General features: G+C 50.7%; 2 protein-coding genes across 6 annotated transcripts in view; one reads left to right on the top strand and one right to left on the bottom strand.

Moving 5' to 3' along the window:
• Positions 1 to 9747, top strand: part of LRTM2 (leucine-rich repeats and transmembrane domains 2) — an 18536-nt gene extending 8789 nt beyond the window's left edge. Inside the window, exons 1-4 of one of the 2 annotated variants that reach the window (XM_014539429.1) lie at positions 650 to 796; positions 1289 to 1426; positions 3929 to 4519; positions 7418 to 9747. In XM_014539429.1, coding sequence (XP_014394915.1) covers positions 1360 to 1426; positions 3929 to 4519; positions 7418 to 7872 — 1113 coding nt within the window. In that variant the 5' untranslated portion in view covers positions 650 to 796; positions 1289 to 1359 and the 3' untranslated portion in view covers positions 7873 to 9747. Of the gene's footprint in view, positions 1 to 649; positions 797 to 1288; positions 1427 to 3928; positions 4520 to 7417 lie in introns of those variants that run through there. The other variant, XM_005865918.2, reaches the window with a different exon arrangement.
• The window catches only part of CACNA2D4 (calcium channel, voltage-dependent, alpha 2/delta subunit 4), a 118875-nt gene that overhangs the window by 37642 nt on the left and 54777 nt on the right, over positions 1 to 26456 (bottom strand). For all 4 annotated transcript variants that reach the window (XM_005865963.2, XM_014539426.1, XM_014539427.1 and 1 more), the window contains 3 exons: positions 19224 to 19319; positions 17024 to 17151; positions 13207 to 13287 (listed from right to left, as the gene is read on the bottom strand). In XM_005865963.2, the coding sequence (XP_005866025.1) occupies positions 13207 to 13287; positions 17024 to 17151; positions 19224 to 19319 (305 nt within the window). The remainder of the gene's footprint in view (positions 1 to 13206; positions 13288 to 17023; positions 17152 to 19223; positions 19320 to 26456) is intronic.

Here is a 26456-nt window from a genome sequence, read left to right as displayed (position 1 = left end):
GGGGGGGGGGAGGATTGCAACCAGCTATCACCCGATGATGAACTTGGCAACCAAGAAAGACCGAACTCTAGGAGCACCCAGGGCAATAGGTGACAGGGCTGTGCCTTTGGGAGCAGCAGGTGGGGCTGCGGGGGGGGGGGAGGATTGCAACCAGCTATCACCCAGGGATGAACTTGGCAACCAAGAAAGACCGAACTCTAGGAGCACCCAGGGCAATAGGTGACAGGGCTGTGCCTTTGGGAGCAGCAGGAGGTGGGGCTGTTAGGAGTCTCCCTCCACCCCATTCCCACCTCACTCTGCGCGCTGTTGTGGCAACCACCACAGTCCTGTGCCCACCCTGATGGGGCTGGGGGCATGGAGGCCCAGGCTCCTTCTCAGGGCCCTTGCCATACCCGGCAGGAAGTGGGGACCAGAGGAGGGCCTGTGTCCGCTTTATGCGTCACTGGGTGGGGGCAGGGCAGGCTCTTGAGACCCTAGAAAGGGCGAGTACCCTCTTCTGTCCTCTCTGGAAGGGAAGCCTGCTCCCTGCTCCCTCTGGTTCGCAATCTCACCCTCTCCTCCGTGTCCCTGTCTCTGTGTCCCTGTCTCCTGCTGGAGCAGCTGCTGCAGCAGCACGAACCCCTGAGCCGCTGAGTCTTATTATAGCCGGCGAGGAAGACACACACTGCGACTCACCTCCCAGGCGAAGGTGGAGGGGAAGCAGGGCCCCCCCGCAGCAGCAAGAGTGGGACCTGGGCCGCGCCTGACGCAGCGGCGGGGTGCGCCGGGGCCCGCTCTCTGCCTCCTCGGGGCCATGGTAAGAGTGGCCGTGCGACTGTGACCGGTGTTGCCTGTGGCCTCCCTCTGCACCCGGCAGAGACGTCCCTTAGTTTCCACACTCGTGTCACAGGAAGGCCCAGACCGAGGAGGCCGTATGGCTCTGGAAACATTTTAGAGACCAACACACCAGAGAGGCAGCAAGAAGAGGCTGGGGGAGGGGACACTGGGGAGAACGTGGGCAGTTCCTGAGCCCCACAGCCCAGAGCTCAGCACTGCACCTCAGACGGAGGGCCCCTGGGCCGCCTGAGCCCCCCACACCACCCCTGATCACCCCGGGAGATTGACGCTTTCCTGGTTTCTCTGCCCCTCAGGCCTCTCCTTCCCCCACCCAGGGATCAGAGCTGGAACAGGAGAGGGAATGACTCGCAGTGTAAAGAGACACCAGGCCCTCTCCCTAACCCCTGGGCTGGATGGGCCTGGGCCTCAAGTGCCTGCTCTGCTCAGCGCATCCTCTTTCTCTCTCTCTCAGGACTGACAGGTAGTGCCTACAAGGGATCCTCTGTCCCAGCCGTGCAGGGCTTCGAGAGCTGCCGCGTCACCATGCTGGCCCCCGGCAGTGGCTCCGAGCAGAGGACCAGGCTGGCCCTGCCATGGAGGCAGGTCTCCTGTGAGTATGGAGGGGTGGGGGCTGGGCGCAGGGCTAGCATGGCCTGTAGTGGTGCGTTTGGACTGCCTAGAGGTCTCTTTCCGGGAGGCCCAAAGCTTGGCTCCGGGAACCCAGGAATCACCGTGTGCAACCTGCCATGCTTTTGGCATCCGTGAGGGCTAAAGAAAGAGTCGCTGCTGAGAGCCGCAGTGGTTGGATCAGGAGCTGGAGTCCTGTCTCCCCATGCCAGTCTGTTCCGGAACCAGGAAGTCCACCCCATGCCCAGAGTTTCCAGCTCCTGTGGCCCCGAGGCTCTAATGTGAGCCTCCCTCTTGTCTCGCCTGCTGGGTGAACGTGGAGACCCTCTTATGCCTCAGTCTTCCCAGCTCTGAAATGGGGGACTAGTGGGCTCTTGGAATGCGGTGCTGGAAAGGGCATTAGGGACCGGTCCTGTGTATAAGGAAACAGGCCCACTATTTCCCATAGGAAACTTACAAAGTTGTCAGAGTGCAAGAAGCCCCGAGAATTCTCTTCAGGTGCGGTAAAGGGACAAGTTTGGGTTGCCCACGGTGAGAGGTAAGAGAAGGCCCTGAGGACATACACTGCCAGACTTCTCCTCTCGCACGGCCCGCCTGTCATGCAGCTGCCTCACACAGCAGCCTGAATTATTCACTACACACGCGTGGCTGATCCCCGAGCCATCAGCTCCCCTTTCAGCCTCATTCTGGAATCACTCAACACCTCGCAATACAGGATCCCGTTTTCTTGTCACCAGGACGATCATGCCACTCTGAATTTCTTGGGGGTGGGGAAACAGTGGCTGCTGAGTATGTGGAACCTTTTGAGAGGGAAGCTGAATGGGTTGGGAAAGTGAAGCCTGAGGAAGGAGATTTTTACATGGCATGGTGGGGCAGAGTATGTGGGGGCTGATGGGCTCAGAGGGGTGACAAGATGAGAGGTAGCAGCAGGGCCCCCCACGTGGCCCGGAAGGGTCTCCAGTTGGCTTCCATGGCCATGCCTGTGCTCACTTCCCCTTGGGAACAAAGAGGCTCAGGTGTCAGCCTTGCAGTGTGTCTCTCAGCTGTCATTGATCCCCCAGGCAGGGGAGGGATACAGCCCCATCCTGTTCCTTCCATGTCTGCCCTTTGGAAAACCAGACAACCAGACACCTACCAGACACAGACTCAAGACCACCCCATGCAGGCACGCTGGTCAGGGTGGCTGCTGCTTCTCCAGGTGGGGCCAACTGGGCCATGGCCTGGGTCTGGGCATCTCCAGCACTTCTCCAGCTGAGCCTTTCCTCTGGGCTTCTTGGGGCTGCCTTAGTTTGATTGAGCTAGTTTGAGCTCATCCCTTTTCCCTTTTATAATGAGCAGACTTCTCTGACTATTCAGGATGACAGTTAAGGGTTTTTTCAGTCACTCTTAGAAAGGGTTGCTGGACAATGGAATGACCTACCCTGTTGTGATTGTTCTCTGAGGCCCCCCAGCCCTTCCATAGGCCGGGCCCTATGATTGCTACTCAGAGGGGTCCTGGGCAAAACATGGGACCACGAAAGGAATTATGTTAATGGATCCTTTCTGCAGAAATGCTGCCCTGCAATCCTTAGGGACAGGAGTTCAGGCTCTGGGCACGGGTGCCTTTAGAACGAGAATAAATATGGAGCTTGTCCTCGGCCCTATGACTTTCAGTGGCTTGGGCACATGCAAAACATGGGACCACGAAAGGAATTATGTTAATGGACTTTCAGTGGCTTGGGCACACGTACTCTTCAGTGTGAAGTGGAACTGCACATTGTATCCTCATCATTTGCACAGGCGTCTCTGGAGTGGACCCTGGGTGTGCTGGACTCCTGGCTGGTTCTCACCCTAGGTTGCGGGCCCCATCTTGGATGTGGACTCATGCAGATCTGACACACTGGGAGGTTTTGGGGGCAGGCTTGGAGCGCACCTTTGTGCCCTCCCTTCTGTGTGGCATGTCTCAACCTAGTGCAGGTGCAGGTTGGGGGTGCGGTGCAGAGGGGGAAGGAAGCAGCAGTGTGGCCATTTTCTTTTGGAAAGAGAACGTTCTCCTGGCAGTGACTCTGGGAGAGGAACCTGGGGGCAGGTCTCTCAAGCATCCTTATGTTCTTCATTTTGTCAACATCTGTGGTGTCAGTGGGCCCCAGCTCCCAGGAGATCAGCTGGGGGAGGCCACATGAGCTGAGGCATCTTTGTGGACCAGCGTTGCTTGTTCTCTGGACTCAGGCCTGTCATTCTGCAGGGTCATACTGCATGGCAGGGGTTCTTTTGCCAGATGTGCTATGGGCAAGGAGCCCTGCTGACGCCATGCGAAGTCTATTAACATGGAAGTACTGGGGATTTTTAAATTATCTTTTTATGTGGCCAGTAAGTGTTTGTGCATTGATTGTGGCTTGGGCCATTGTGGTATGAACTAGTAAGGAGGGAACAGAGGCAGGAGGAGGTAACTCCCACCTGACACTTTCTTTCTCCCTGTCCGCCCACCTCCCTGCTTCCCCACCAGGGATCACCTGCTGGATCGCCCTGTATGCTGTGGAGGCCCTCCCCACCTGCCCTTTCTCCTGTAAGTGTGACACCCGCAGCCTGGAGGTGGATTGCAGTGGCCTAGGCCTCACCATGGTGCCCCCAGACTTGCCTGCTGCCACCCGAACTCTCTTGCTCTTGAACAATAAACTGAGTGCCCTACCAAGCTGGGCATTCGCCAATCTGTCCAGTCTGCAGCGGTTGGACCTATCCAACAACTTCTTGGACCAGCTGCCCCGCTCCATTTTCGAGGACCTGACCAATCTGACTGAGCTGCAGCTGCGCAATAACAGCATCAGGACCCTGGACAGGGATCTACTGCAGCACTCACCCCTGCTCCGCCACCTAGACCTGTCCATCAACGGCCTGGCCCAGCTGCCCCCTGGCCTTTTTGACGGACTCCCTGCTCTGCGCTCCCTATCGCTACGCTCCAACCGCCTGCAGAACCTGGATCGGCTGACATTTGAACCCCTAGCAAGTCTACAGCTATTGCAGGTTGGGGACAACCCCTGGGAGTGTGACTGTAACTTGCGTGATTTCAAGCACTGGATGGAGTGGTTCTCTTACCGAGGTGAGCACAGCCAGTCCTGCCTGGGTGTGAGGAATTGGGAGGGTCAACCCTGATCCAACACATTTCCTGGAGGCTAGGCTAAGGTCAGGGAAGAAGGGGTGGCCCCGCCCCTTCACCAGCCACACTAAAAGTCCCAGCCACCGCAGCTCCAGAAGATCAGCAGGGCAGGGAGGCTGGGGTGCTGCTCTCCCTCCTCCCCCACTGCCTCCTTCTTCTCTGTGCCCCCCTCCCCACTCCTTGCCTTTCTCTTCTCTTTTTCTTTTAGATTGACTCATGGTAACTTGATCTTACTTTCATAGGTTTCATGAGGAAACTTAAAGACACAGTATACTTTTTCTCTGCATCCCACTAGATATGGCTCTGGGATTCCCTAATATGGTAGAAGGAGAAAGAAAACCACCCCTGCTTTTCTGAATACAGCAACCTCTTAAATATCCATCGTTTCTGGATGGTGGAATGTAATGTGAATCCACAGATAAAACCAAATTTTTGTTTTGATGATGATCTCAACTCTCTCTTCCAAGAACTTTTGTTATCAAAGCTTTAATAAGAAGCCAAATGGTTTTACTTTCTTTCCCTTCCCCCTTTCATTAACTGATTAAGTTCTATAATGACCTATGAAATGATGAAATGGAATGGGATAGGAGGGCAAAGAATTAAGCACAGTGGCTAAAAGTGCCAGATCTGGGTTTGATTTGTGGCTCTGCCACTTACAAGCTGTATGATCTTGAGAAAGTTGATTAATTTCTGTGTCAGTGCACTCATCTGTAAAATGGGGGGTGAATAACATGTCTATTTCATAGAATTGTTGTGAGGATTAAATAGGTAATACATGTAAAGTGTCTGAAAAACAAAGTAAGTCCTCAATAAAACGTATGTATTTGTTCATTTGCTAGTAGTAGTCATTATATTAAATGGACTTAATAAGATACAATTTGATGCCCAGCACAAAGTAGAAGCTCAATAAATATTTGCTGAATGAATGAATCAATATAAAAAATCTTTGTGAAAGGAATGCTAACATTTTTCATCCAAGTCTCACTCCTTCATTTCATATGCAGCCACAATCTCAATTATTTGCACGACATTCTCGTGTGTTAATTATTAAAAACATTTTACATGCTGTAAAGTGTCATAACATGTTAGTCACTATGATAATAGTTCCCATTTTTGTGAGTGGGGAAATAATCCTTGCATAGTACCTAGTTTATAAGCATCATTTCATGTACATTATCTATTTTAATCCTCATATCTAATTGAGATGGCCTTATTTTATAGCCAAGAAAGGTAAGACTCATAAGCAATGAAATACATTATATTGTACAAGATGATGGGCTGGATTCGCCCTCAGGTCTTTGGAGCAGGAAGATGAGGTTGCCCCCTGTCAGCACCCAGCTCCTGCTTGTAGAAAGGCTGCCCTGTACACATTCACTGGATGGAAGACTTGCTAAGGCCACCCAGGCAGTCAGCATCGGGGATGGGGGTGGGGGCTAGAGGCCAAGTGTCTTCAGACCCAGACCAATGTGCTGTCCCTAGGGAATATTCTTGCCCTTTCACACAGTCATCAGGAACTAAACTCTCAGCACAAACGGGCAAGGAATGGGAATGTATATTTTCAGAAATTTTCAATAGTAGAGTTGTTGTCAACGTTGCACTCCTTCGAAAAAAAATCCTGGGTTGTTTTCATCAGCATCCTGGGGAAAGATTGATGCCTATTGTGCACAGCAGCTGGGCTGGGAGAGGGAGCTGGCAGTGGCGGGTGGCAGCAGCCAAGTCCTTGCACAGGCGCTGTTGCCTGCATCTAGATTTCACTGGATCTGACTCTGGCGCCCAGGGCATATCCGGGCAACTCGTTCTCCTTAGCTGCCCTCTCTCTCGCCCTCTCTGTGTTCTGTTTCTCCATCTCCCCATGGTGGAGCAGCTTCACCATTGTCATGGTGAACCTGTGCACCCATCGCCCCCGCCCCCCCCCCCATTAGCACCTTTGCTCTCATAGGTCTTCGGGATTTCCTCCCAAGATGCCTCTGCACTCAGAGATGCTGAGGTTGGGGTGCTGATGGGCCATTAGATTGCTCTAAAGGGGAAAAGAGAAACATTCTCACCCAACCCCTTTTTCTCTGTACTCTAAGGAGGTACTCCTAGGCAACCAAAAGGTCCTGCATGGAAGAATGGCGGCTTTGGCAGTGACTTTTGGCTTTTGTCCTTTTTGTGAGGAAAGAGGCCCAGAGGGAGAGGATGTCATGTTGAGCACAGCGCCCTGGGCTCACAGCAGGTGGGAGGCAGGCAGGTTCAGGGAGAGGAGTGGAACTGCAGTCTGGCAGGGCTCGTGGCCCTCTCTTTGCACTGACAGCTCTTTCCTGAGCACCCCACCTATCAGCATTGTCCTGCCTGGTGGGTCAGATGGACTCTGGAGCAAGTAAGATGACTGAAATGGTTGTGTGCTTCTCCATAAAACGGGAATCATGACAATACCCATTTTACATGGCTTCTGCATGGATCAAATGATGCGATATATGTGCCTGGGTGCGCCTGGTACAGTGGGGCCTTGACTTACAAGGGTCCCGACTAACGAGTTTTTTGAGATACCAGCTGTCTCTCGGCCGATTTTTTGCATTGAGTTGATAGAGTAATTTGAGTTAACGAGCTCCTTAACGAGCTCCTTAATGAGCTTGGTCTCGGAACGAATTAAACTCATAAGTCAAGGCCCCACTGTACTTGGCTCAATAGATGCTAGTTTCCTCTTCCCTTCCTCTCCTATCCACATGATCCCAGGACTGACCACATTGCTCATAGAAACTAGAACTTCTGGGCCTTCCGTTTCTGAGACCTGGGGATGTGGAGAGGGAGTCCAGCGTCTGGATGCCTGGTCAGCTCCTCCTTTTTTCTCGCCCAATGCAGGGGGGCGCCTGGACCAACTTGCCTGCACCCTACCCAAGGAGCTGAGAGGAAAGGACATGCGCGTGGTCCCCATGGAGATGTTCAACTACTGCTCCCAGTTGGAGGGTGAGAATAGCTCTGCCGGGCTGGATAGTCCTGGGCCACCCTGCACCAAGGCCAGCCCAGAACCTGCCAAGCCCAAGCCAGGGGCTGAGCCCGAGCCGGAGTCCAGTACAGCCTGCCCCCAGAAGCAGAGGTACCGGCCTGTGAGCGTGCGCCGGGCCATCGGCACCGTGATCATCGCCGGGGTGGTCTGTGGCATCGTCTGCATCATGATGGTGGTGGCTGCTGCCTACGGCTGCATCTATGCCTCCCTCATGGCTAAATACCACCGGGAGCTCAAGAAGCGCCAACCGCTCATGGGGGACCCGGAGGGTGAGCATGAAGACCAGAAGCAGATCTCCTCTGTGGCATGACAGCCCGGCGCTACCTGGCTCAGGTAGGAAGGGCAAGGAGAGCGCGTGGAGACTGCTTCTGGAAGAGCTGGCCCTTCTTTCCGCCACAGTCCCCAGCTCCACTCCTTCCCCCGTCCCAGCCCAACCCTCCAGCAAACCAGCCACAGCGGGGACTTCCAGTCTCTGGGGAAGCTGCCATTATGCTGAAGGCTCCAGCTGATGCTCCTCCCGGAGCCACCAAATCTTTGGATCTTTCTGAGCGTCTGGTCGTAGAGAAGAAGGAATATGTGTGCAAGTGGAGGCTTCTGGACTGAGCACTCCCGTTGCCCTTCCTGCGCTGGGTGTAGTCCACAGCTAGGTGACTCTCCCTACCTCTTGCTCAACCTCTCTCATCTGCATTAGGGGCTGGGGAGGAAGTAATGTGAGGGCAAGGGGTTCATTTCTGTGACTCTCTTTTAAGTCAGGAAGATATTCTTAACCACCCTTCAGTGTGAAAGTTGGGTCCAGCTTTCAGAAGCTGGTACTAACGTGCAAGCCCAGCAGCCCTGTCATCGGGATCTAGCACTTAGAAACACCACGCTGTGATTGCAACACACTCCCTCGGCTGAAGCCATTATGCCCCTGTATCTGCTAGAGACCATGCCGACCGCGTTGCTCCTGGATTCACTAATTTACTCTCACACTAACTCATAGCATCACCAGCGAAATCACATCAACTGAAAAAATCCCACACACGTGCACACACAGTCACATGGAGACAGTCAGGAGAACTCGGGGAGCAGAGCGTGCTTCCCCTTGGGTGTCTAGCCCTCAGCACTGAAACTTCCGCTTGCTTATCACCATCTTCTCAAGTCAACAAGGAGAGAAACCCAAACTGACAGCACAGGATGCCTTTGAGATCCTCTAAAGTGGGCCAAGTGGATGAGCCTGCCCGTCACCATGGTAACCCTCTCACCTGTCCTGCTGGGTTTTCCAGGGAAGCAGCCCAGAGGCCTTGAGGCTGCAGTGCCTGTGGATGGCAGCCTCCTGAGAGCCCAGGGGGCCAAAGTGCGTCATCACTGCCAGCCCCATGGGGACACCCACCGATTCCCCTCCTGCAGCCCGCAGCCCGCAGCCGGAGAACCATTGCTCTGCACCCCTCCCCTCCTTCTTCAGCACTTCTGGGCCCGTGACCTCCGGTGGGGACTGGGCCATGCTCTGTGCCTGGTGACATCTTGGGAAAGCAGGTGGCCTCCGTGAAGCTCGCTGCCTGCTCACATCTCGCACACAGAGACTGCCGCACTCTGCTCAGAGGCTCCCGTGATGGGGCTCCCTCTCCCACGGGTTGGTCTGCTCAGTCTGGCTCCCCAGAGTTCTCCATTGCACCTGGACTGGGCTCCAAACCAGAGCAAGGGCCAGGGCTCCTGTTTGTTCCTTGCCTGAACCTACACCAAAGGGCCAGAGATGCCTGCTTGCAGAGCTGCGGGAATGGCAGAGAAGAGGGCTGGGTAGGGTTCAGGTCACTCAGTGGTGGCCCAGGAAGAGGTTGCCAGAACACGAGGCCGGGGTTTGAGGAAGGACAGGGCAGGCCCAGCTCAGCTTGCACCCCTCAACCCTTGTATCTCATAGAAGAGCATAGTGGGGGAGAGGGCTTGGAGGAGAGGCAAACTTGCCTTTGGAAAGGCCATTCTCCAGCACAGGGGTGCCGAGGGCGCCCCAGCAAGGCTGCTAAATGCCCTCCCCTGTGTGGGGCACAGTCTTCCTTCTTTTGGTTTGCCAGCTGAAACCAGATGTGGGGATTTCCTAAAGGGAATGGGGGAGGGGTGGACATTGTCAATAGTGGTATCTTCACCTTGAGACAGAAGATTTTTAAAGGCAAAATTATATTTCTGGTTTGTTGTTTCAGAAGACCAATAAAGACTGTATTTTCCTATGTACTTCCTGGTTTCTTTGGGTGGGGAGGGGATGTGAATGCTGGGAGAGTGGCTTCCTGTCCCCCACCCCCAAGCAGCTGCACAAAGTGCTGCCAGATGTCACCCTGATGTCCAGAGAGCTGTCAGACAGTGGGAGCCTCCCATGGCCTCGCCTTGGGGTGCACCGGGAGGAGTGGGGGCCAAGTGCAGCAAGCTCAGCCATGTGCTGGCCTGACAGGAGGGTGCATGAACCTCAGGCTGGTTTCACGGGGCAGCAGCGTGGCTTAAAGAGTGAGACCCATCACTGCTCCGTGCCCTGTGGGTGCTCATCTACCCTGGCTTGAGTGAACTCACCCTGAGAGTCCAGGGCAGATGGGCCCGTGTGGCAGGAAGGCATACATCTGCCCAGAGGACCCCACTGTGTAATGGAAGGTCCCCTAAGAGCAGTTAGAGGACTTCTTGCTGACTGGGTTTTATCAGCTTCAGTGAGTTGGTGAGGTTTGCTGACACGAAGGAGGAGCCTGTTTCACCTAATACCATCTTGCACTTTCAAGACTGACTTCAGGGGCAGGCAGATGATACTCTGGGCTTACAAATATGATCTCTCCACAGGGCTCAGCAGGCAGGGAATCAGGATTATGGGCTGGGGGGACCAGGAGAGGAGATGAGGGAGAGAGCGAGTCCTCTGGGGTTGCTCGTCCATCCCAAGCCCGAGTGACCCTCCTCTAGGCCTGGACTGGCCTCTGGCTGATGGGCCTGGACTGCATGGTTCATTAGTCTTCAGAGACCAAGATGGAATGTTCTCCTTCCCAGCCTTCCTTTGGATGCTACTCCAGTGAGCCAGGAGCAAACCCCAGGGAGAAGCAAACCATCAGGGACCCCATTTTTGGAGCTCAGCAGGACTCCTGGTAGAACCAGGCTGTTCCCCTTTTCAGGTGGTGATAACTGTGGGGCGTTTCCCTCCTTCCTGGAGCCATAATTCTTGTAGCAGCCCTGGGCCCCACAGCAGCTGTGAGGACAGGGCCCCTCACAAGTGTGGCGCAAGTCTGGGCAATACGAAGATGCATATCCAAGTCCCATCCTGAGTGCGCACAGGTCTTTGGTTAGGCCCACTCACCTGTGGGCAGAACCCTAAGGAGAGGAGCCTTGTGCAGCTCCAGGCAGCAGGCCCAGCACACAGGCTGTCAGGGGCACGTGTGTATTGCAGAACGTGTGGTAGACAAACACACTTGCAGAGTATGGTGCCCACCGGCATTATGTTTGTCAATATTCCCTAACTAGGGCTTGGAGAATTGAAAATAGATCCTGACTAAAAAGTTAGGTTTATAGAAATTTTGCAAAAACTGTTGCTAAATCACCTGCTTAGAGATGAAAAGAATCCCTCCTCATTCATCTGCCCGCTGTACGAACCTGTGGCATTAGACAAACCTTTGCCTGGCGCGTGGCTGGCCTCTTTGGCTGGTCTGAGTGCCCTTCTCCCAGGGCACAGACCACACATGCTCATCCTTCCTGGAGCTCACATCACGCACTGCCACCAGTTTCCAACGGATGAAACTGCCAGGTCAGCAAACAAGCTGCCTACCCTGCCTGGAGCTAGAGGCCCCCACTGGGCCAGGATCAGGGAGGCGGAGCCATAGGCCAGAGAGAGGAAATTAAAAGAGAAGAGCCCCAGATAATTGAAGGTCTCCAGAGCCTCATCCTTTTCCTGTCACATCTAGGCACCCAGAGCTTCAGAGCGACTGCCTGCAGTGTGTTAAGCCAGAGGCACCAGGACACAGTTTCTATGACAACCCTTCGCAGCTCCAAATCAGCTCTGTGTTAAAAATGATTTCAAATAATTGGAGAGTGCAGGAGAGCCCAGCCAGCAGCCTGACCCTGTGTCCCTTCTCTTTCCTCGGCTCCCAGGTGTGCAGGAGCGGAGAAGGCCCAGGATATGGAGGGAGCAGGACAGGCACAGACTCAACTGGGACCACAGAACAGTCTTTAGGGCAGCGGTTCTCAACCGGTGGGTCGCGACCCCTTTGGTGGTCAAACGACCCTTTCACAGGGGTCGCCTAAGACCACCCTGCATATCAGATATTTACATTACGATTCATAACAGTAGCAACATTACAGTTATGAAGTAGCAACGAAAATAATTTTATGGTTGGGTCACAACATGAGGAACTGTATTTAAAAGGCCAGAAGGTTGAGAACCACTGCTTTAGAGAGACAAGTTTGGGGTAAAAATTTGGCCTAGAAATGGATTTCGAATTAGCTTTGGACTAAGAAAAAAGAGGTGCCTGAGACAGCCTGGTGCCTTTCAAACCCTGGGCTGGCGCATCCTAAAGATGGTCCATATGCGAGTGTTCCTAACGTGGGTGCTGAACTACATCAGGCCAAGTCACTCTCCCCCACCCCTTGTCCCAGGGTGGAAAGCAGCCAGGAGCCTGACCTGTGCCCTCCTTAGCCAGGAAGACAGGGTTGGACCTTCTCTGCCTGACCCCAGCCTACTCCTCCATCCCCTTTGCCCTGAATTCAGCCTGAGGGGAGAAGGGGCACAGGTCCTGCCTGCCTCACCCACTGCAGCTGCTGAGTGCTTCCTCATGGCTAAGGGGTCCCCGGGGAAGCAGGACAGGTGCCTGATTCAAGGAGGCATAATGGCTGATGCTCGAGTGGCCATTGATCGTGCAACTTTTCAGAACTCAGCTGAAGTTGAGACGTGGAAGCTGAACACAGGCTGTGTTCCAGGACATGGTGGTTGTCGGATAACGAGACAGGTGCCCGGGGCTTTTTTAGGCACTAAGAAACTGCGAAGTCAAGGGCGCTCGGGAGAGCCATTCATCACATTTGAGGCAAATTGCAACACAGGATAGTGAACCTGGGCCTTAAAGAGAGGTGATCTGAGTTCAAATTCTAGCTTCATTATTTATTCTCTGTGAGACTTTGGGCAAATAACTTTTCTGTGTCTCAGTTTCCTGATCTGTAAAATGGAGCCCAAAGTCTCGGTTTCACTGGATACCCTGAGGGCTGAACGGGAGTGCGCATGGGAAGCAGATTCCCTGGGGCTGGGCACATGCCGAGCACACAGCGAGCTCTTACTTTAGGATTTGAGTCACAGCCCCGTTCTCTTCAGAGGGACACTAGACCCGCGGTGGTGGAAGAGGGAAGCAGCATGCCGAGGGGTGGGAAGCAGGTCTGGGTTGCAGTCTCCGTCCTGTGTGACCTTCAGCAGATCTCTTAACCTCTCTGGGCTTCATTTTACTCACTTCATAAATTCTTTAAGATTCAAGGTGGTTCTGTTTGACAAATAAAATGGCCTGGGAAGACTCCACTAGCCTCTGTTCCACCTGTCACCGGGGAAACTCGCAGCCGAGGACTGTGGCCCTGCATAGGCAGGGGTCCTCCTGCTATTACCGTGTGCCTTATTCCTGACATCGACTCACACCTTCCCGGCCTCGGCGGCACAAAGGGCAGCGCCTACCTGCAGCAATGGCTGTCTTCTCGTCCACTGTCACGGCTACAGCTGTGCTCACTGTCACGACTCCAGGCTCACCCGGACCTTCTGGGGAAACAAAAATGGCAAGTCACTTTCTCAGCAGCTGGGGAAGAGCAGGGGTTGGGGGAGACCAAGAAGACAAGTATAAATAGCAGGTGAGGACATTCCTTGAAAAGCTGAGGGGGTATTTGAGAAAGCTGTTGCTGTGAAGGCTGTTACCACCAACCACTGGTCAGGGCAGAGTGCCTCCTGAGGCCCAGGCGCTGCCCCTTTCTGTGCAGACCCGAACCTGCCAGGTAATACGTCATGGGCCTGGCCGCCTGGACAATGCAGTGCTGTCAGTGTCACTAAGGAGCAGTCTCATTTGAACTCAGGGAGCCTGTTGCAACCGTCCTCTTGACACGCGTTCCACCCAGAAGAGTTGTGTTGCATCAAATGATTCTTTCTAGCAGAAGGAAGGCTGCATTCCAGGACTCGGTGGTTGCAGATCCTGAATTGTCCTTCATCCGTCACATGAGTCAGAGTGACCTTGACAGCCCTTCCAGGAAGCCAGACACCAGGGCTGCACTGGGCACAGAAGGCTGGCTGAGGCTGAGGTCTGAGGCACTCCATAAATCCTGGCCGTGGTGGCCCGTCCACCACCACACCATCATCAGCCATGCCCTTCACTGGCTGTGCGGCTGGTCACTGCACTTCTAGGACTCTGCCAGGCTCCTGCAGGGCAAGGGCTTTCCTTGAGTTGCTCTCCCACCTCTTTTAGGAACCAGGCCCCCAGAGGTGCAGAATGCAGGTGGCAGCTTCAGCTCTCCATTAGAACAGAGCTGTCTGGCTCTGAGCTGGTGTATGACCTTGGGCTTCTTATTTTTCATCTGTCCATGGACCTGGCTTAGCTTTCAAAACTGCTCTTATCTATGGGTCAAGTTCCATTATTAAACATCCCAAGAAAGGGGAAATTTTACCACGTGCTCTCTAATTAGAACGTCATTAGAGGACATGTTGAAACAAACGGGCCATGAGGACCTTGTTGTGTGGTGATTGTTATTACAGTGGAAATGGTACTTAAATGAACACTGGGTTGTCTCACCTGCTATTTAGCTAAGATTACCCATCCCACCTTGCTGTAATCAAATAACCCACAGAAATGTAAAATTACTCAGATTCTAGGAACTTACAATAGATGAGGTTGTCCTTGTTTGTAGGGATTTGCCATGATAAAGCCACAAGGGACCACATAGAGAAGTTGGCTTCCTCACCTTGCTTCTAGGAATGTCTGGAAGATGCTGCTGAGGCTGACCCCCTGCGGTTTCTCCGGGCCGCAGGCTGCTTTCCCAGACAGACCTTCTACTGTACGTGTGCTCCATAGGCTTGTGGGAAACACCCAAGTGAAGGTGTGGGGGCCCTAATAACACAGTCGTTGGGGACATCAGGAATTTCAGCTCCTGGGTCACCTAGCACCTGGGGTGACTGAGCAGGGGGGCCAGGCCTGGGGCTGGCCCAGGAAGAGGTGGGCTGTGGAAGGACCAGTAATGGGCCAGAGCTGTCGGGGCACCGGGGAGACTGCTCTGTGCTGGCGGGTTTCTCGGGCGCGGACAAAAGACAGAGCTGTGGGCAGAGCTCAGCCCCCTAGGCCCAGGCCAAGGACAACGGAGTCAGCCCAGAGAGGCAGAGGGAAGCCTCCACTCCCCGCAGCTGCCTCCTTTGCCTCCTTGAGACTCCCCCTTCCCCTTAAAATAAATTTGTTGTTGTTGTCTTCGGGGAGAATGGGAGTGTGCAGAGGTGTCTATGTGTCTCTAAGCATATGCATGAGCGAGGGTGTGAAAAAGGAGTGAGTTCCTGCCTCCCAACTCAGCCTTCCCTCTTTTTGGGTTGCCAGCTTCCCCCTCTTCTTTCAGCTCAGTTCCCACCCACCCACCTCCTACCTCACGCCACAAAAAGCTCCCCAGCAACCAGCAGGCAAGTCCCAGTGACAATGCGGGCAGGAGGGAGCATCCTCCTGGGCTGGGGGCAGGGGCCAGAGAACCTCCTCGGGTGGGAGCCCCTCCTTGGGAGCCCTCGGTGCTGCTGGAGCTGGTGCCAGAGAGGAAGAGCTGCTCGCTCCGGCTCTGAGTGGACAGTGTGAGAAGGGACTTCACCTCGGCTTTGAGCACCTCCCTCTGAGCTTTCACCAGGAGTGACCGCACTCCCTGACGCTCCCCTTCCTGCCTTCCACTCAGTGCGAGGCCCTGAATTCGGGGGCAGACCTTGGTTTTAGGATGGCTCCGTGGCTCCCTCGCTGTGTGTTCCCGGGCAAGACACAGAACCTTTCTGAGCCTCAGCTTCTCCCTGTGTGAGCGGAGGGGTGTGTGTGAGTGTGTGTGTGGGGGGGCCTGGGCAGGAGGAGCTAACAGCATTCACTGTAGAGGGCTGTACAGATAAGAGTGTTCCATGTGGAGAAGCAGTTTGTAAAGCACAGTGGTGATGCATCAGGTGGGAGGAACAGGCATAGGACGGAGGGTGGGCTTAAGCACAAGGTGAAGATGCCATCCAGAGGGCACAGACCCAGGGAAGCCCGAGGGCACCTGGGCCTCCTCAGCATTTCTCCACCAGAAATGGAAGTGGTGGCTGGAAGGGTTTGGTGGGGGACATCTTGAAGCGGAAATGCAACTCTTCATTCCAACTGACTCCCAGCCCGCCCCTTCCTTTCAGATGTCTCCGTCCTCCACCCTCTTCCTCCTTCTGTTCCCCCTCCTCTTGGGCTCACTCTGGCCCGGGGGGGGGGGGGGGGGGGGGTGGTGGATCTTTCTAGGCCCTCTTGCTCCACCGCTGGGCTTAGGCTGCCCCAGAGGTGACCCAGTGGAGCGCTAGCTCTGCCCACACTCTTGGAGCCCTGGGCCAGTCCTTCTGCCTCTGTAGGCCACAGTCTCTTCACATGGAAACCAAGAGTGTGAGGCTGTGCGCCTTCCAAGGTCCCTTTCTGTTGAAACATTCTACTATTTTCTTGGTGCTCTGTTAAAGTCACTTCATTTTTCCTTTTGCAGCCATTTTTCAGAGTGGGGGCTGGGTGGAGTTGGGTGCCTGCAGCTCTGAGCTCCTTCCTGGTCCTTGGACTAGTGGGGGTTGCTGGCTTGGTCCATGGGGCCCAACCTTGGCTGCCCTGACCCTTCAAGCCCCCAGTGGCCTGCCAGGGAGAGGCGCCCCTTTTTATGGGGTGTTTCTGAGGAGCAGGCCAGGAGCTCAGTGTTGCTGCCATGGGAGACCCCAGGGAGTGGAGCCCAGGCTGCTTTCCCTGTTTGGGAAGAGCCTTGGGGGGCAGTGGCGTCAGCAAGTAAAGTGCTACTTTCACCTGGAGGTTTAAGGAATTTTCAAAGATACTCAGATGTTTAGAAAAACAGAAGAATCTTAGAGAGAAACTCATCCAATACCCTTCTATTTGGAATTTGGGCTAAAATTCATCTCCTCTAGATTTTTGGTCAAATCTCTTTCCTCTGTTCCATGCTAGATTTTTAACCGCCATCTTTGCTGATCAGAGAATGCGACGACGCGTCCTATACACGGCGCAGGGACCAGCTGTGTGGCGTCCTCTGTTCCATGCTAGATTTTTAACCGCCATCTTTGACTGCTGGTCAGAGAATGCGACGATGCGTCCTATACACGGCGCAGGGACCAGCTGTGTGGCAAGGCCCAGCGAGCTTCCTCAAGTCGCTACTGTGCACCAGGAGGAAAACCGGAAGGAACCCGGTAGTCTGGGCCTTCTGCTTTATATCAGAGGAGGGAGAGGGATGCCCTGGTCCCGCCCGGCCCGGGAGCATGGGGTGTGGATTACCTGGCCCCTCTGGGGTACGGAGATTGAAGACAAAACTGCCAGCAGGCTGCTCAGCGGCCTGGCGGTACCACAGAGGGAAGTGGTCCATGGTGAACACGCTGGCCTTGTCCTCAGGGGTCAGGAACTTCCTGCAAGGAGAGAGATTTGGTTCCTCCCTTCACACCTGGGAACATGTTTCTCCCTTTCCTTTCACACACCGTTATCTTGGCTGGGCCAAGAGAGCAACTCCCCTCTGTTTTCATGGTAGAAAATATGAGCTAATTGGTGGCGTCCCAGACGATGTCTCCAGCAATTCTTGCCTCTTCCAGAGTCAAATGTGTTGTATCTGATGGCACATTAGGAGCTAGAAGAGGTATGGCGCCTGTATTTTGAAAGAATACTTTCCATTTTTATTTTAACTGCTTTGCCTGCAGGGTTTATTTCTTTTGGATACAGTCTAATTTCTTTTTGTCTGACTAATTAGCGTTTCTGAATGGAAATTGTATAGTCACCTCATCGCTGAGCTAATACAGGAGCATAAATTCCCCCAAAATGGTTACTTCCAAAGCTCTTGCCTCTAGGCTTTAGAATGCATTATGAGGTTTCTCTTTTCGAGCAGCTTTATCTTGCTAATTATGGCTTAGCATTCCCTGAGCACACACCAGCCAGCAGAAGGGAGCATTGGTCCAGAAGCAGAGTGGGAGGCAGGGAGAAGCGGTGGGGTGTAAAAACGTCACTGTGGCTAACCAGTGAGGTGGAGAGCTGAGGTGGACCTTAGGGCTGCCTGGTCACATGTCCCAGAAGCAGACCTGCCTTGTTGCCCAATTCCTAGCTGCCAGTCACATCCCGGCTTGGGTGTGGGGAGCCCCTGGGGTTGTGCAGTGCATGTGAGGCTGGTCATGGTGGCTGGCTCATCACTCAGGAAGGCCTCTCTGTGTGAGGTCTCCCCCTGCCGTTCAGGAGATGTAGAAGGAGGCGCCGGGAGTGCCAGGATGCTTTCTCCCTTCACACGGTCGGACAGGGTTCACTTGTCCAACCTTGGCCAAAGACCTGTGTGATTTTCGATTGGGGTGAAGTTTAAGGGATGAGGAAGTATGAGAGGATAGTAAGCTTGGGGAGGAAAGTTTCCCACGCTGTTTGAGGCCTCAGAGTGAACCCACAGTTTACCTATCAGTCCTTCATCTGAGTTATCTGCTACGTCTCTGACAGCCATGGGAAAGGGTAGAAGGCAGCATGCTTCCCTCTGTTTCCACTTCTGAGGAAGTAAGGGGAGGTGGGGAGAGGGGAGAGCAACTTCATTTGTTTTCCTAGAAAGCCTCAGCTTTCCAGCAAGCAGGGACCGGACACAGAGTGCGGGAGGAGGCTCAAGACGGCGCGCCATAGCTGAGTGCGCTTGGGTTTAGCAAGAGGAACGGCCAGTGGGTGGGAGGCGAGGACGGGGTCAAGTCTGCTCAGGAGCCCCTGGGTTCTTCTCCTCCAGATGCCCGGTGGCCCCCCTTCCTACTTGAGCCTGGTGGTTTGCAGAGCTCGGGTGGCTCTGCTCAGCCCCCTCCCTTCCAGACCCCTCCCTGGGCTCCCACTCCCCCTTTGCAGCACTAGGCAGGGAGGACAGTGGGCTGGCTGGTCCCTGGGCAGCAAAGCTGGGCTTTGCTTGGAGCAGGGCTTCCCAGCCTCAGCACAACTGACACTCTGCCAGGGGCTGCCCTGCGCTCTGCATGAGGGTTAGCAGCATCCCTGGCCTCCACCACTAGATGCCAGTGACAACACCCCTCCAGCTACTGCAACCCAAACGTCTCTAGACGTTACCCAACGGCCCTGGGGTTGGGCGGGTGCAAATTGCCTGCAGTTGAGACCTGCTGGCTTAGGGGATGGGAAAGTGTCAAGAAAGGAGGGGACGCAGCCAGAAGAGTTAGCTTGTCACACGGAGACCTGCCCCAGGGGGAAAACAATTTCTGGGTTTCCTTCTGTGGAAGCGAACCTCTGACTAACCCTCCCGACTTCACAGTCTGGGGGCTCTCTTGCCCCCTGGGCTGCCCTCCCTGCTCTCCGGGGGCACCTCCAGGATGAGTCTGAGCCTGGGGGGAAGGGTTACTTTTCTGACCTCCCACTCCGTAAGCCCCAACCTTCCACCCTCCTCGCACTTCAGGGGTTCACACATGCCCTGCCAGCACACGCCCGGGAGCACCCTACAGGGACCCCACTCCAGCCCCGGCACACTCACTTGTTGGAGACCTTCTCCGAGCCCACGAACAAGCTGCTTCTGAGGAGGCCGGCCCGGGTGCCCAGGAAAGCCATGTCCGCCACGCGCTCCGACTCCCTGTGAGGCAGACAGAGCAGGTGGCACCACACGCAGCACGGTGGCAGGTCTAGGAGGAGGGCACGGGGAGCAAGGACGAGGCCTCAGGGTGAACCCACAGATCCTATCAGTCCAGTCCATCTGAGTTATTTGCTACGTCTCTGACAGGCCATTGGAAAGGGTAAGGCAGCACGCCCCTGGCCCTTCTGGCTGGGGGTGGGGCTCTCCAGTGCGGCAGCCCCTTTATTTAGTTATTTATTTATAAAATTTTTAAAATCCTCACCTGAGGATATTTTTTCTATTGATTTTTAGAAATAGTGAAAGGTTGGGGGTGGGGGGAGAAAGAGAGAGAGAGAGAAACATCAATGTGAGAGAGACACATTGATTGGCACCCCAACCAGGGCAGGGTTGAAGCTACAACACGGGTACATTCTCTTGACTTGGAATCGAATGCCTGACCCTTCCATGTGCGGGCTGACACTCTAATCACCGAGCGACACCAGCCAGGGCCCGCATCCCCTTTAATAATGGGGTCCCCTTGTCCTCTGCTTCTTCAGATCTAGCTCCTGATTCATCCACTCAGCTTTTGGGGGAGTTGGCTCTGGAAGCCAGAGGGAGCTCGGGAAGAGGGATTTTTGTCCTGGGACCAAAGGGATAGTAACTTCTCCTGACCAGCGCATACACAGCACCTCACTGTTTCAAAGCCCTTTCCACATAATCACCTTATTATGAAATGTGAAAGGAGGAGGAGCGGACTCTGACTACCTCATGTAAGTGATCCTGCTGGACTTCATGACCTTGCCAACAGATTTGAAAAAATCCGTTAGCCAGCTGGAGCGGAACTAATTTTTTTCATGGTCTCAAAGCCATATTGTTATGACGATGCACCAGGGGGCAGTCATCACCTCTTTCTTCATTTAATTTCAGCTTACTGAGGTATAATTGACATAAAATTGTAAGGCATTTTAAGCATACATTGTCTGGGTTTGCTGTATGTCTGCATTGTGAAAGGACCCTCCCACTCAGTTAACTAACACATCCATCACCTCACACATTTATCTATTCTCTGTGTGTGAGAGCATTCAATTCTACCCTCTTAGCAAATTTCAGTTATACAACACAGTGTCATCACTGTAGTCACCATGTGTCACACCAGATCTGCAGACCTTGTTCACCTGAAAACTGAAAATCGGTACACTTTACCACCTCTCCGTTTCCCCACTGCTCAGCAACCACTTTTCTGCTCTGTTTTAGTCCCTTCCCCCCACCCCCTTTTTCCCTAAAGATTGCACGTGTCTGGCGTATTTCACTTAGCTGCTAGTCTGGTGTTTTTTTAAAAATTTGAGCCCAGTTAACCACACCACGAGCCCTTCTTGTAGGTATCTTTTCTCAGGGTCTACACCAGTGATGGCGAACCTATCACACGTGTCAGAGGTGACACCCGAACTCATTTTGTTGGTTGATTTTTCTTTGTTAAATGGCACTTAAATATATAAAATAAATATCAAAAATATAAGTCTTTGTTTTACTATGGTTGCAAATATAAAAAAATTTCTATATGTGACATGGCACCAGAGTTAAGTTAGGGTTTTTCAAAATGCTGACATGCAGAGCTCAAAAGGTTCGCCATCACTGGTCTACACCATCAACAATGCCAACACTCTCTTGTCTTTTTGGTGACATTCTAACAGGTGATACCTCATGTGGTTTTGGTTGACTTCTTCCTGATGAATAGTGATGTTGAGCATCTTTCATGTACCTACTGGCCATTTGTACAACTTTGGAAAGATGTCTATTCAGATCTTCTGCCCTTTTAAAAAGATCAAAAAAATTTTTTTTGCTATTGAGTTGTGTGAGTTCTTTATTTTGCATATTAATCCCTTATCAGACATATTTGTTCTTCCATTCAGTGGGTTACCTTTTCATTTTGTGATTGTTTCCTTTGCTGTGCAGAAGCTTTTTAGTTGCATGTCGTTCCACTTGTTTATTTTTGCTTTCGTTTCCTTTGCTTGATGTCAAGGGATTTACCTCCTATCCTTTCCTGTAGGAGCTTTGCAGTTTCAAATATTATGTTCAAAATATTTAATGCATTTTTAAAACAATGTGCTTTTGTTGATTTGAGAAAGAGAGAGGAAAAGAGAGGGAGAGAGAGAAACATCTATTTGCTGCCTCCTGTACTTGCGACCTCTCCGTGCATGGGTTGACGCTCAACCAACTAAGCCACACTGGTCACAGCTGTTTAATACATTGTGAGTTGATTTTTGTGATTGATGTAAAATAGTGAACGAATTTCATTCTTTTGCTTGTGGCTGTCTAGTTTTCCCAACACCATTTGTTGAAAGACAGACCATCCTTTCCCCATTATATATTCTTGGCTCCTTTGTCATAAATTAATTGACTGTATATGCATGGGCTCATTTCTGGGCTCTCTATTCTGTTCCATTGATTTGTGTGTTTGTTTGTATGCCAATATCATACTGTTTTGATTACTATAGCTTTGTAATATAATTTGAAATCAGAAAGTGGGATGTCTTTGGCTTTGTTCTTTCTTAAGATTGCTTTGGCTATTTGAGGTCTTTTGTTGTTTCATACAAAATTTTAGGATTGTTTATTCTATGCATTTCTGTGAAAAATGCCCTTGGAATTTTGATAGATATTGCATGGAATCTTTAGATTGCTCTGACTGGTATGGACATTTTAACAATATAAATTCTTCCAATCCGTGGGCATGGAATATCTTTCCATTTATTTGTGTCTTTAATTTCTTTCTTCAATATTTTATAGTTTTCAGTGTACAGGTCTTTCACCTCCCTGGTTAATTTTTTCCCCTAAGTATTATGTTTTTTGATGCAGTTGTGAATGGAATTGCTTTATTTTTAAAAATATATATATTTTTATTGATTTCAGAGAGGAAGGGAGAGGGAGAGAGAGACAACATCAATGATGAGAGAGAAAATCATTGATCAGTTGCCTCTTGCACACCTCCTACTGGGGATCGAGCCTGCAACCCAGGCATATGCCCTGACCAGGAATTGAACTGGGAACCTTTTGGTCCAGGGGATGATGCTTAATCCACTGAGCTACCACAGCCAGGCAGGAATTGTTTTCTGAACTTCTCTTTCTCATAGTTTGTTATTAGTGTACCAAAAATTTGAGTTTTGTATGTTGATATTATATCCTGAAACTTTACTGATTTTTTTATTAGTTCTATCAGTTTTTGTGTGTGGAGTCTTTAGGGCTTTCTAAATATAATATGTCACTGGCAAATAGAGGAAGTTTTACTTCCTCCTTTCCAATTTGAATGCATTTTCTTTTCTTTTCTTTTTCTTGCCTAATTGTTTGGTAGGACTGCCACTACTATGTTGAATAAAAGTGGGGAGAGTGGGTACCTTTGTTGTGTGTCTGATCTTAGAAGAAAAGCTATTAACTTTTAAACCTTTTTACCTTTAAATATGCTATTAGCTGTGGGCATGTCATGTGTGGCTTTATTTAATAACTTCTAACTTTATTAATATTTTTGCTCCTAACCCAATTTATTGCAGACTATTACCCAATTTCTCTCTGTGCCTGGATTAGTGTTTTTGGTGAGTGTATCAGGTAGACAATACCTAAAGCATTGACAAGGGGAAGCATATATATATATATTTTTTAATCAAAGCTCAGCTGTGTGGCTGTTGGGGTTTCCCTAATGGAATCCTTTGATGAAGGCTGTACCATACACTGTCACCTGATAGTACCTGGTGCTGGATTAAAACACTTGGTCTCCACGGGAAAAGCTCTGAGGAAAGGGTCTGGAGGTGCACATGGGGCCTATCCCCTCCAGTATTATAGAGACCAGAATCTCTGGGGGTGAGGCCTAAGCACCTGTATATCTTTAAAAAGCTTCTCAATGCATTTGTCTATTCAAAAGTAGAGAGAACAGTCTGATGAGACTTCTGCACCATAACTCAGCTTCAACAATTACACCCATGTCAATCTTGTTTCTTGTACAGCCTCCCAAGCCCCTCAACTAGATTATTTTGAAGCAAATCTAAGAAATAATTTCATTGGTAAATAATTTCTATCATTAAAATATAAGGAATAAAAATCCTCAATGCCATTATCTCACCTAAAACCTCCTCACAATTCTTTTTTTAAAAATATATTTTATTGATTTTTTACAGAGAGCTCCCCTCCCTTCTGCCCCCCAACCCTCTCTGGCCTTCCCGCTGCAGTTTGACAATCAGTTTGAGGCAGCTCTGCCTCTGTATCTATTATTGTTCAAAAGTTTGTAATGGTCTTTATTATCCATGTATGAGTGAGATCATGTGGTATTTTTCCTTCATTGACTGGCTTATTTCACTTAGCATAATGCTCTCCAGTTCCATCCATGCTGTTGCAAATGGTAAGAGTTCCTTCTTTTTTACAGCAGCATAGTATTCCATCGTGTAGATGTACCACAGTTTTCTAATCCATTCATCTACTGATGGGCACTTAGGCTGATTCCAAATCTTAGCTATGGTGAATTGTGCTGCTACCTCACAATTCTTTAATGCCATTAAATAATCCAATAGCCTCATGCATTTTTAAAAATTGTTTAAATCAGAATCTGACTAGGATCTATGGTTGTTATGTCTTCGCTCTCTCTAGATATTTAGTTATTTATTAAACTGTAATTCACACACTATTACAATTCATTAAAGTGTAAAATTGAATGTTCTTTAGCATTCAGATTTGTGGAACCCTCACCACAGTCAATTTTAGAACATTTTCATCATCCCTAGAGAAACCCCATACCCATGAGCAGTCCTTTTTAGTTTATTTAAACGTTTCCTCTCCTCTCTTCCTCTCTCCTTTTCTTTCCTTGCAATTAATTTGCTGGACTAGGTCATTTGCCCTGTAGAGTTCTTTGCATTCTGGATTTGGCTGATTGTGATCTGCGTTGTTATTTAGCATGTTTTCTTGTTCCTTGTATTTCTTATAAGCTAGCAATTGGACCTTGGGGCCTGATTGGATTCTAGCTTAAGTTTTGGCAGGTGGTGTATTCTTCATCAAGGTAGACACTATCTGATTGACTAGAGGTTGCAAAATAGGGATATTCCTCCTCAGTATTTGATTATCCTGAGGTATAATTTGTACAGGAAAGGCAGAATAAATAATTGAGTCCTTGTATTTACCAGTTTTTAGAATAATGAGTTGGTTTCCTTACATCTTCCAATGATGACCAATAAGGCCTTCCCCCCGCCCCAGTGTAATTATGAGCACAGGAATTTAAACATATCTAATGTGTTTTAATCCATTGCATTGTTATGACTTTTGCTGCTCGAATTGTCCCCGCTTTGGCCAGTGATAGCCTCTTCAGGGTGGTGCTGGGTCTGCTGGCACAGCCTCATTAGCCTCCAGTAACTTCTTGCTTCCTGGTAGGGGGAGGTGCTCCTGGCTAACTCTGTACATTTCGCGCTCCTGCCCTGACTTTGCTCCAAGGACCACACACTCATTTTAATGAGGACATTTTAATGTGGACATTGAAAGGTCACAATATAGATCTGAATAGTTCACTGAGGTTGGTCCTTTCAGTGGACAGAGCTAGGATACTCCTTTTGTTTCTTTCAGAGAAAATACATCATGAGCCCACAGACATTTTCAATTCATATTTTCCATCACATCTAAACTTAACTTCTTTTAATTTACTTTTATTAAATTTTATTGGGGTGACATTGGTCAACATGAACATATTAACTTCTTTGATTTAAAAAAGGTATATGTCTTTCCTCTTTTGCTGAAAATATTGGTTCCTAATTACATTAACATTATATATTGCTTTATCAATTAATATAGTTTGTGACTAACAGTGTCAATATTGTTTCTAGCAATATGGTGATTGAACACAGTTTAAGATTTTATTTATTTAGTGTTTACAGCTCTATGTTTTCAAGTCCCTTGAAAGAACTCACCTATGTATGGTTATTTCAGGAATTTTTTAAAGACATACATTTGAGGATATAAGTTCTATTGTATGTAATGATAATAGTTATATATAACATATATAATTTAATAGACTTTTATTTTATACATACAGTATAGACCAGTGGTTCTCAAACTTCCTAATGCCGTGACCCTTTAATACAGTTCCTCATGTTGTGGTGACCCCCCAACCATAAAATTATTTTTGTTGCTACTTCATAACTGTAATTTTGCTACTGTTATGAATCGTAATGTAAATATCTGATATGCAGGATGTATTTAGGCGACCCCTGTGAAAGGGTAGTTTGACCCCCCAAAGGGGTCGCGACCCACAGGTTGAGAACCACTGGTATAGACCCTGGTCCTGAATCACTGAATACATCTCCTTTTTCATGCTGTGAATCCTTTGCTGCTTCTTCCACAATATATGTAATACTAGGGGCCCAGTGCACAAATTCGTGCACCTTGAAAGGAACTGTGGGCTGAGAGGCTGCGGTGGGCACAGGGGTGGGTCTCTGCCCATCCTCAGCGCCCCCGCCTAACCCCTCCTGCTGTGGTCCCTGTCCCCTGTCTGCCAGCAGCTCTGCTCCTGCTGCTGCCACTCCCACGCGCTGACGGCACTGGCCCCGCTGATGGCAGATGCGAGTGAGTGGGGCTGTCGCCAGCAGCAGGTGCAAGGCAGCCGCCTGCCCTGATCACCCCTCAGGAACAGGGGAAGGTGGAGAAGCCCTAGAGGTGATTGGGGCCAGCAGCTGCTGCTCGCACTCGCTGATGGCACCGAGCAATCTGGGCCAGCATCGGGCACCAGCACAGGGTGCGAGCAGTGGGTGGGACTGTGGCACGGGTGAACAAAGAATTTTCAGTAACCACCAGAGGCTCGCCCCGATGACAGCGACTGGCACCCTGCCTTGGTCTGGCATCCTGGTTCACCTGCTCCACCATCCTGCAGTGGCTGACACCCGGTATTTCAGGAATTTGATTCACAGCTAAGTTTATTTTCTTTGCTTTCAATTTTTATAGCTTATATTTTAAAATTTAATTTTGTTTTATAATGATATAAAGCATTCACACAGTTCCAAAGTCAAATATGGAAAATAAGGCATATGCAGAAGAGTCTGTCTCTGTCTCTATCCCCCTGTTCTTTCACTTTTCCTATAAGTAATATTTTTTCTTGACTTGTTTTTTGTTCAATTAAAAATATATATATGTACATAC

Source organism: Myotis brandtii, unplaced genomic scaffold (assembly GCF_000412655.1).
Source record: "Myotis brandtii unplaced genomic scaffold, ASM41265v1 scaffold216, whole genome shotgun sequence".
Taxonomy (NCBI): Eukaryota; Metazoa; Chordata; class Mammalia; order Chiroptera; family Vespertilionidae; genus Myotis; species Myotis brandtii.
This window is presented reverse-complemented; position numbering and strand designations above follow the sequence as displayed.